The following is a 10,631-nucleotide window of genomic DNA, read 5'->3' as shown; positions in this document are numbered from 1 at the left end:
TTGGTTGAATAATTTGACGTGATAACATTTGATGAGCTGATACTGTAACAGTGCATAAATATAAATTTATTATTTAATATTGATTTTTTATTAAAAATAATTAAATTTGTTCGTTCCTGAGGCTCAAATTCAAAAGGCCTCTTGTTATTTCTGTAGAGCCCGCATTGCCAAAAGAATCTTAACACGTGTCACTGAGGAGTGAGGAGATTGTAGCGAGCATCGGCACCGTCCTTTCGTGATCGTGAACGCTACATCATCTTCACCAAACCAAGCCCTTGGCCTTCTTGTGTTTGGGTGTCTTCGAACCTCTCCAACAGTGAAAAGTAGTGACAACTTAGCTCTATATATAAAGCCGAATCTCAAATTCCCTTTGCATTTCTCTTCCTCTTTACAAAAGAATAAAACATAATCAAAATACAAACAAACTAGTAGTGCAAATATCTCTCTCCCACTGCCACTCAGATTGCCTTGCACTCATTTTTCCACCCATTTTTCCGGGGCTTAAGTAACATAATATAATTTGTTTGTTTGTTTTTTTGTCAGCCATTCTTCTTTACTTTTCCAAAAATAAATCCACATGGCTTTGAAATCTTCAAACTTGTTGAGGAGCCATCTTTTTGACGGTAACTCTAGAATCCAAGAACAACTACAAAAGGAAATTTCCTTTGTTTGCTCTTTTTCTGCTAAAGTAAACAACTGGGTATTTAAAAAGATATAGGATTTTTTCTGGGTGACAGGGTTTTTGTCCAGGGGTAGAAGAGAGAAAAGGAAAGTAATGGCTAAACCGGTGAGGCTCAAAGGGGTGGATGATGACTTGCAGAAGATTTTGGATGCTAATATGGATGAAGCACCAGCTAGAAGAAAAGCTAGGGAAGCCTTTAAGAAGTTTCAGCTTGGAATTGATCATATTTTGTTCAAGGTCATTACTTTCCAACTTCATACTTCAAATTTATGCCTTTTGTGTTTTGGATAGTAATATTATGTATTGAGTTGAATTATTAGTTCTTATTTTTTTTCAGTGACTCCTTTTTGGAGGATTTGATTGAGTTGATATATATGTAGATAAGGAATGGCTGGATTGGAATGAAAATTGGGTTATAATTAGAATGAGTAGACAACATCCCAATGTCAAAATTCAGTAGAGAATGTGCCTTTCTTTTCGTTTGATAGTATTTCAAATGGATAAGTCATAAGTTTGTTGTGTTAGTTGGCTTTAGTTCATTTCATTTTCTGGATTCTTGTAATTTATAATTAGCAGGATGCGGTTGAGTTGATACATTAAGGGGCACAATAAATTTTATTAAAACGGAAATTGGTAATTATCAGTATGAGTGACAAAGTGTCACTGCAAGAATTCAGTTCAGAATCCCTTTCTTTTTCAGTTTGATATGTCAATTATATAATTTTAAAATTTTGAGTGGTTGTTGGGTGAATATTGATTGGTCTACTGTTTTTGCATGTGTTGCAGACACCTATAGATGGATTGAAGATGAATGAGGTAAAAGCTCTAGACTTGTTCTTCTTGTCTTTTTCTCTTTTCTTCTTTTGTTTGTCTTGGTAGGCTTTTGTACACCTTGAATTTACCATAGTAGCTTTATTCCTTTGCTTATGCATTCTTTTCTTGGAATATTTAAAGTTTTATATACGGGCATTCATCGCTGAAATTTGATGCAGGGGGAGAGAAAAGACATCTCCTCTATCTTTGCCTCAGCAAGCAAGTTTCATATTATACGTATAAGATGATTCCCAATTCAAATGAAAATGTTATTTTTTGAAAAAATCATATGTTTCGTTATTATGTTTATGCCGAAGAAAAGGCCACCATACTAGCCATTAAAAAGATTAACCTTCAGCAACTGGAAAGCTTTTTCCTTGTATTTTAAAAGAAAATTTCCTCACTGTAATTATGCTATGATGTTAATTATTCAGTTACTTTTTTTCCCCTTGTATGCAATTGATGGGGTTCATACCTAAGTTGTTGTCTACTGTGCCAGCAAAATGTTTAATTGCCCCATGTTGGATTTTTTGCAGTCGCTATAGTATACTTAATAATCAGTTGATATTTTAAAATTTTGTTGTACAGTCATATGAGGTGAATTCTAGGGGATTGGAAATTTTCTCAAAAAGTTGGCTTCCAGAGACCTCCTGCCCCAAGGCAATGGTGTTCTTTTGTCATGGTTATGGAGACACTTGCACATTTTTTGTTGAAGGCATGTAGTTCATAACAAGTAGTGGTAATGACCATTTTGTAGTTTTGGGTATGTTGTTGCGGGACCTAATTATTTTTGCCATTGTTAGCAGGTATTGCTAGGAAATTGGCATTGTGTGGGTATGGAGTTTTTGCAATGGATTACCCAGGATTTGGTCTGTCAGAAGGTCTTCATTGCTATATTCCCAGCTTTGACAGGCTTGTTGATGATGTGATTGAGCAATACTCCAAAGTCAAAGGTTTGGAGTTTTTTCCCTCTAAGCCCTAATGATATTGAATCTTTTTGGAGAACACAGGTTGTGTCAAAATTTTATCTTAGATAGGCTTAGATTTCCTGGATAGAAAAATTCATTGATACCCTTGTGCAATGAAGGAGGTAAAGTAACTTGGTATAGGGTTTGAGTTCAGTACATTGTGGAATTTTTTGGGTATAAGTGCTTGGCAATTCATCATCCTCTATGATTTTTGTTGTATGCTGAATTAATATTTGAATGTCACAATTCATCTTATGATAAATGACTCCCATGCTCCTAGCCCTAGGAAATTTATGACTTGCTTTGCACATGGTTTCTCAATTCTAAATTGAGTGCAAAAGATTGGCACTGCCCTTCTGAAGATGACAAATTTTGCTTTCCCAGCCTCTTCGGTTGCATATAATTGACTAGAGCTGGTTGAAAGTTACATCAAATTAATTTCTTAAAGCACCCTCTGATGATAAGATGACCTGGACTATTTTGGGAAAAACCATCACAAATGTTTTTGTTGAAACTCCTGGTTTTGGTGATCTGGCCGGAATAGTTTGATATAAACTGAAGCTGCAGGGAGAATGGCACTTATCGCGGTTTCAATATCCAACGGAGGGATGTATCAAGGCACACCTTAATGCTTTGCTAAGTAAAGAAAATAGAAAAACTTCTCAAAGGGAAGAAAAAATAATAAAAAATTGAAAAGAAGGATAAAATATTTGATTTTCCACTCATGTGCTTTGTTAGATGGATTTGGAAGTGAATTAATTCGTAAAATTTTAGAATCTTCATTTTCTCTCACATTGTCCTCTTCGGAGTTTATATAATTTGTGTGATCAAAATTTTTATATTCAGGTGAAAGTTGCACACTCACATTTTCATTTTCTCACTCTTCTACTCTGATCATATCAAGTACAAGGAAATTGCACTTTCTCCGTCCTTTTTGAAATTTTTCCTTTCCATCCTCTCACTTCTCTTCATTTGCACACACAAGAAGCGACTTGAATCTTTTCTGAAAAAGAAAGGTCTGGGAGCTTTGGACTAGGCTGCTGGAGAGATCGATGTGAAGCAGTTTCTGTCCTCCTTTCTACCGTATCAAGTAAAAAAAAATTACACTTTCACCTTCCTTCATCATTCTTCTTACTTCTCTCTAATTGTGCACACAAGAAATCACATCAATCTTTTCTCTTAATTGATTCAAAGCATTATCTGTCCTCTTTCCAAGTGAGATGTAGAAGTTATATTTTTTAATTGTTTCTTCTCAAAATGTATCAGCTACAACTAAAACAGTGGACAAGGGAAAGAAAAAATTTAATGAAGTTATTTTTGAATTGGAATATTGTTATTTTACCTATGCAAACGTTGTCATTTTTATCATTATTGTCATCACTTCACTAAAAGATGAATTGGAATGATGCATTTTGTTTGAGTTCTGTTTTTGTGACTCATATATATGTACCTTTATGAGAAGAAGCTTCAGTTTTTCTATTTTCTCTGGCAGGTCACTTATTTTTCCTTCATAGTGAATAATGATGTTTGGTTTACTTAATGTACTTTAGTCTTCTCGTATTTTATTTGAAGGAAGACTTTTTCCCTTCAGGTCTTCGTTATGTTCAATTAATTTAAAAATTGCCAATCGCCTTGGTTACTGGATTGCTCTTGATGTTTAATTTTGTTGGATTCAATAACAGAGAATCCTAAATTTCGGACCCTTCCAAGCTTCCTATTCGGGCAGTCCATGGGTGGAGCTGTAGCTCTGAAGGTGCATCTAAAACAACCTAATGCCTGGAGTGGTGCCTGTCTTGTTGCTCCTATGTGCAAAGTATACTTCTGAGCCGAAACATTTACGGACTTAGCATGCATCTTTTTTAAATCCTAATAATTGGAATACTTTGTGTAGATTGCTGATGACATGGTTCCACCCTGGATAGTGAAGCAAATTCTGATTGGTGTGGCTAATCTTCTCCCGAAGCAGAAGTTAGTCCCACAAAAGGATTTGGCAGAGGCAGCATTTAGAGACATTAAGAAGAGAGAACTGGTTTGTTTCTATGGTTTATTTGAATGATTTGAAGTGTAGTTGATGTTTTGGTAAATGTTATGGATGTCCTGTAGAATGTTTAAGTGTGTAACTGTGGCATTTCTATGCAGTTCATTATCTCTCTGATTTAATCTTTCATCTTCTCTGCATTCATAATAATTTTTTGAATGAATAACCAAAACTTCTGTTATAGAAATTTACTTTTTAGTTTTCTGCCAATGCAGACACCCTATAATGTTATTGCTTACAAGGACAAGCCACGCTTGTGGACTGCTCTAGAGATGCTGAGAACCACTAATGAGATAGAAAAAAACTTGGAAAAGGTCCATTTTCCTTCTACCTCTCTCTCTAATAACTATTCTTATTTATTTTTGTAAAACGAAATTTGAATCAACTTCTTCTCTGTTGCTTTATTTGGCCTGTTACTCTTTTACTTTGTACTCAGAGAAATATGTATATCTGTGCTTGTTTGGCAGTGTGTTTGTGTATATTTCTCCAGAGAGTTATGTAGTGTAATGTTTGATAGCAATCAACCATACTTTAGCATCGTGTCTTCAAGCATCCCCAACTTGTTTTCCTTAAAAGTCAAATAAGCTAAATGTTGTTAAATCCTGAACAAGTGCTCTATAGACTGTTTTAAGAATCTTTTAGCTGAAGTTGTGGATCTAAATGACTGAAGTGTTGCATCTCTACCTAGGAAGATGAGATATGTATGTTGCTTAGGCTATGATAGGGGCAGGGTCTCAATTACCACATCATTACCTTACCACTAGCAGTCCAGGAGTGCCCACATATAATATGCTTTAGTTCTTTCCTCAGTGTTATTGGATCCTATGCTGCACAAATTTTATTCACAAATGATGCCAAGATAGCAATTTCTGTCAGATCTTAGCTCCTGGATATCCCTAATAAGGAAGCCCCAGAGACACCTCCAGTTCAACTAAAATTCTTAGACATTATTGGGCTTTAAACAATGTTGTCATTGACTTGGAATATGTTTTCAACAACCGTTTTGATTTCAAGTTTAAAACTTATGATTGATGACTACAACTGTGATGATTTCAGGTTTCGCTTCCAATCTTAATCTTGCATGGAGAGAATGATGTTGTAACTGACCCATCTGTTAGCAGAGCCTTGTACGAGAAAGCAAGAAGCTCGGACAAGAGGATTATTATTTATAAGGATGCAGGCCATTCTCTTCTTGAAGGGGAACCAGATGATATGATTCTTAGAGTTTTTAGTGATATAATTTCTTGGCTTGATGAACATAGCAGTAATACTGCATGCTAACCTCATATCTTTATTTGGTTCCCTACATTTTCTTATACAAAACAATTCAACAAAGGGAATAAAGATCCGAGAATAAGGATCCGCTGCGGTAGATCTCTGGATTGGTTACATTCGTTGTATATTCAGGAAATTAAATTAAGTAAAGAGATATTTTCTTGTGTTATAAACCTGGTTTACATTATTAGAGGTACTCTTGTTTTTTCCTTTTTGGTGCATGTAATGAATAAACAAAAAATTCATATGAAAGAGAAACAAAATAAAAGTCATAGTTAACTGATGTTATCCCATGATAAAAGAAATTTATTTTAAAAAATTCTTAACGTGCACGTTAAATGGTTTTGCTTGTCTTATTGACAACGATGGCTCTTGAATAATTTCCTTTTGTTGAATGGAATATGTTTTTCCTTAAATTCTCGTGATCAAAAGTTAATATTTATTTTGAAACTAGCTTTGTATTACGAGATTAAATGACTTTTAAATATATAATTATGATTTTTTTATTTATTAAGTATGTTTTTTATGTTGAAAACGTGAATTCGTGATATTTTATCTTAATTTTGACTATTCACTCATATTTTTTTTATTTTAAAAAAATTTAAATAATTATGCATACATTCATCCACCATGTGCGACTTTTAAACAATTACATGTTTGACCGTTAATCAAGTTAGTGAAGTATATTTGTAACTTTCTAATATGATGACATTGGATGCTTTGGATTAATTTAAATATGACTATTTTGGATTTATATGCTTTTGATTTGTAATCGTTTTGAGTTTTAACTTCTTTAAATTCAAGTATTTTCCTTCATAATCAACTCCAATTGAGTTTAAGTCCAAATTATTTTTGATAATAATCTATCTTGTACTTATAGGTTTTTTAATTGTTTGTTTCATTGTGAATTAAGACAGTTTAAATTTCATATTTAGCTCAATTAAATACGATATAAAAAAATTACTTAATAAGTTTTATTCGTATTGGATTTGATAAAATTATCATTAGATAAATTACTCATACTATTAACAAATTTAATAAAAAATTACCCATAATATCACTTCAAATATCACATAAAAATTCTTTTTTTTTTTAATTTTTTGTTTTTTATTTAAAAGAGGTAGAATTGAAGTTGAACTCTTTAAACTGGAGACAAAGGCATGCAAAGTCTATGCTGGTTGCCTTACCCTACAAAAGCATAATTAATTCACAACGTGTCATTACCAAAATTGGCCAAACCCAACCGAGTTAATGTCTGCAAGAGGAATCTATGAATCCAATCAACAAAATCCACGTGTCAAAATCAGATGGGACAGCAAAAACAGAGGTGCACCAATTATCCATTCCCAACAGAAACAACAAGCAAGGTGAGTGCAGTACACTGTTATGCGACAAAAGTTTGCAAGTGGACACCACCGGCTGTCTTGGCTTATGTGAACAGGTCTTCCATTTTTAAAAAACTCTTCTCCGAAAGTAGCCTTTGCAATTTTCCCTTTCTTTCCTCTTTTGCCTGCGTGTCTTCCTGTCTTTCCCTCTTAGTGGAAATTCCTCACCTCACCAAGTCACCATTTTTTTTTTGGGTCGTCACCGACTACTGCTAGTTTGACAACTGACTGTTAGGCAATAGGTACTTAATAAAAGCTCATGAAGAAGCCATTTTTGTTGCTTTTGTTGAAGGGTATTTCAGTTTTTCAGCAATCATGGTCTTTTCTTCTTGCAGCTCCCGTCCTTTAGTCTCACTAAAGGTTTGCTTTTTTATGCTCTTTAGCTTACTTTTTTTTTTTTAACTTTTTTGTATACCATTTTGAGGTTTTTGGTTGGTTTCTTATTGTGGGTGTTATTTGAAGGTTTCTGCTTTTTGTTGTTTAATTTGTAATGGTGATGGAAAAAGAGCTTTAAAGGACTGGAATTGGGTTTGTTTTGTATTTTGGAACAATCAATTTGGTCATATAATTGGCATGTTTAAGTCTAATTTGTGCTATACCTGAGATGTGGTTTATGGCTTAGTTCTGGAGTAAAACATTTGTTGAAAAAGATTATAGCTTTTTCAGTATTAGAAATGAAGATTAAGTGATTTTTGGTAATCTGCATGGTGGACATAATTTTGACTATGTTTTTGTATGCTTAGTTGATATATCTGAACTTTGATTAAATCCAAGCACACTGAAAACTGCAATCAAATGATTGTTTGGTCATATAAAATTCTCATTTCTCAAATTTAAAGTGGAAATTGTTCTTTGGTACTTATGTTTCTTTCTTGAAGTTTTCTGTTTTCTGCGTGTCCGGGGCTTGCTTTTTAACATTTTCAACTTAAACAAATAATACATACATCAATTTGAATGACTGGGGGTGCAGTGTTATCCCCTAATGAATTTTATCACAAGATAGATATTTGCCCATAATGAGGGAATATTATCAGTTTAAATGTAAAACTGTGGTGTATTATCTTTTATCCCTCATCTCAGATGTTATTTTTATTTTTATATGTTAATGAACTTGAATTTTGATGAGCCATCTAATTGACTCAGTGAATTTGTCTAATTATGCGGTTTATAGATTAGCCACTTTGAGCAGCCTAGTAATCTTCGTCATAATGTGAAAGTGGACCAAAGATTCACTTCTGCTCTCAAAAGCAGGACTACTGAACACTTTGGTCAGCGAGCAGGAATTGGATCTGGCGTACTTGGTGAATGGAGTTTTGCTAGAGGAACAAGACTTGTTATTAGACAAAAAGTTTCAACATTTGTTCATTGTAGAAAAAGCTTTGAAGTACAAGCTTCATGTAATTCTTTTTACCTATTTTAGTGCTTATTTTTCGGAAGTTTACATACTGCCTTTTTTTTTCTTTAATAGTTCAAGCTTTATGCTTGTCACATGGCCAGAATTGTGTGACTCTTGCCATGTTGAAAGAGGAGTTGCACCTTCTGAGAGAGTATCTTACATTCTTCTTTTCAGCGTCACCATGGTCCTTCTGGAGCTCCTTTATCTCTAATGTTAGCAGAAATAAATAACAAATGATTGTATTATGTCTTGTCTGCCAAAGTTTGGGTAGACTTCTGCCATGTCACCTCAGGGATTGCTAGGAATTTATTCTTTTGGCTGTTTTATATCGTTCCTCTCTTTGTACCTAGTTAAACTTTTGCTATTCTTAGCGTCCATCTGTCAGCAAAGTTCATCGGCATTAGGTCCTTTCCTGCTTTTATTTTTGGGCACCTCACCTCGTCGCAGAAACCAGTATTTTGCTAGACAAGATACTGAATATTAGTGAACATGTATGGAAAAGAGGGAAGAAAAGAAATTGATCTGTTTTTGCCAAGTGAAGAATCTGGCATCTGCTGGAGGGAGATCCACATGTTTTTCTTTCCTGCATAAATTTTTGCTGCTGAGAGGTTGAAAAAGTCTAAGTTGGAAATTTCCACTACTGCTTTCTTGGTTCTGCCTGTGCCATTTTACGCTTGGCTGTGGGACCAATTTCCCTGTGCTGCTGCCTGGTTACTTACTGATGTCCTACTTGTAGCAATCTGATACTCGCATCATTGGTTTACACTATGTGTGCTTATGCTGAAGTGCTCTTAAAAGGTCCTTAATTTGTAGCATGTACACAATATATCCTCTTAAATGCCATCTAATTTTGGGAGTGTTTCTCATGATGGTCAATGATAATGGAAATGATAATTCTGAGTATTGGCTGAATATTGAAAGAAGTCAATGAAGTCAACATTGCCAAGCATTTTCTTTCATTTTTCCTAACCCGCATATGCTATCACTTTTACAGGGTTGACAACTTCTCAAATTGCTAGCAGCGTATTTACCTTGGGAACAGCAGCAGTTCTTCCGTTCTATACTCTCATGGTTTTTGCTCCTAAAGCTGAATTGGTAAGTTTCTTATCATTACTAGGGATATCTAGTTTGTCATTGTTCTCTTCTATTGATTTCTGAGTTTCTGTTTGCCATGTCTAGCTTAGGAATCTGAACTTTCTTTATAAATCTCGTGAATCTGGAAATAATTATTCAGGGAGAATACTACTGGAATAAAAGTTTGTAATTCAGTCTTTCCTTGTGGGGACATTGATTACCTGTGCTTTCTTGGACACATTGTTTCAATATATTTCCACAGTGGTCCTAAACCTTTATCAAGCAAGAAGTTTTGGTGAACCGGTTGTAAATTTGTACTCTCTATCTCTGAGATTTGGTGGTTTGTAATTGTTTTTCTTTCTTTTTTTGCATTTAAAGAATTTTTAGTATATAGATCATCAAGTTCTTGGTTTGTCTTTATAATTTGTTAGAACTTTTGTAATATCATGTAAGCACCTACAATGTCTAGACTATATACTGCACCTGTAATCGGGCTTTTGCATATGGTGCCTTAGTCTTGGAAACATTTGAACCTTGCAATCATTCTTTTATGATTCATGTAAATATTTTGAGCCCTGCAATGTTTCTTGAGTAATTCATGTATCTGGCTGGCATATCTCCTAATGCAGACTAAAAAGTCTATGGAAAGTAGCATCCCGTATATTGTGCTCGGACTTATGTATGCATACCTGCTGTATCTCTCCTGGACACCTGATACATTAAGGCTGATGTTTGCTAGTAAATACTGGCTGCCAGAGGTACATGTTTATCAGCACCTAGATTGATTTGATTGTGATATCTCTCTAGTGTGTTTAAGAAATACATGGTTGTCAAATGACAAACTGCCAATGAGGTGCTCATTTTTAACTTTGATTTTTTTCCCACCCTGAGTTTTAGCTATCTGGTATGGCCAAAATGTTCTCTAGCGAAATGACATTAGCTTCTGCCTGGATTCATTTATTGGCCGTAGATCTCTTTGCCGCAAGGTCTCTCTCTCTCT

The 10,631-nt window shown here is 34.5% G+C and overlaps 2 protein-coding genes across 2 annotated transcripts; both read left to right on the top strand.

Moving 5' to 3' along the window:
* Nucleotides 1-307: 307 nt before the first annotated feature.
* LOC110426076 (alpha/beta-Hydrolases superfamily protein) lies at nucleotides 308-5,966 on the top strand. The gene is made up of 9 exons (XM_021441154.2): nucleotides 308-623; nucleotides 738-919; nucleotides 1,469-1,498; nucleotides 2,084-2,210; nucleotides 2,302-2,448; nucleotides 4,146-4,276; nucleotides 4,355-4,492; nucleotides 4,717-4,815; nucleotides 5,558-5,966. The coding sequence occupies exons 1-9, from the start codon at nucleotides 578-580 to the stop codon at nucleotides 5,780-5,782; spliced, it is 1,125 nt and encodes a 374-aa protein (XP_021296829.1). The 5' UTR covers nucleotides 308-577; the 3' UTR covers nucleotides 5,783-5,966.
* Nucleotides 5,967-7,209: 1,243 nt separating this feature from the next.
* ABA4 (abscisic acid (aba)-deficient 4) lies at nucleotides 7,210-10,621 on the top strand (the record flags this gene model as incomplete). Its single annotated transcript, XM_021441111.2, has 5 exons — nucleotides 7,210-7,521; nucleotides 8,333-8,558; nucleotides 9,552-9,652; nucleotides 10,261-10,389; nucleotides 10,529-10,621. Coding segments are annotated over exons 1-5 (594 nt in total), but the record flags the coding sequence as incomplete, so codon positions are not given.
* Nucleotides 10,622-10,631: the final 10 nt, after the last annotated feature.

This window comes from Theobroma umbraticum, unplaced genomic scaffold, assembly GCF_002168275.2.
Source record: "Theobroma umbraticum cultivar Fairchild unplaced genomic scaffold, ASM216827v3 scaffold_12.1, whole genome shotgun sequence".
In the NCBI taxonomy this organism is placed as follows: Eukaryota; Viridiplantae; Streptophyta; class Magnoliopsida; order Malvales; family Malvaceae; genus Theobroma; species Theobroma umbraticum.
This window is presented reverse-complemented; position numbering and strand designations above follow the sequence as displayed.

Bases quoted from the DNA above. Each gene is read 5' to 3' on its own strand.
- LOC110426076 (XM_021441154.2), top strand. From the start codon at position 578: ATGGCTTTGAAATCTTCAAACTTGTTGAGGAGCCATCTTTTTGACG. The intron at 624-737 runs GTAACTCTAGAA...TCTGGGTGACAG, and splicing joins GAGGAGCCATCTTTTTGACG to GGTTTTTGTCCAGGGGTAGA. The intron at 2,449-4,145 runs GTTTGGAGTTTT...ATTCAATAACAG, and splicing joins GCAATACTCCAAAGTCAAAG to AGAATCCTAAATTTCGGACC.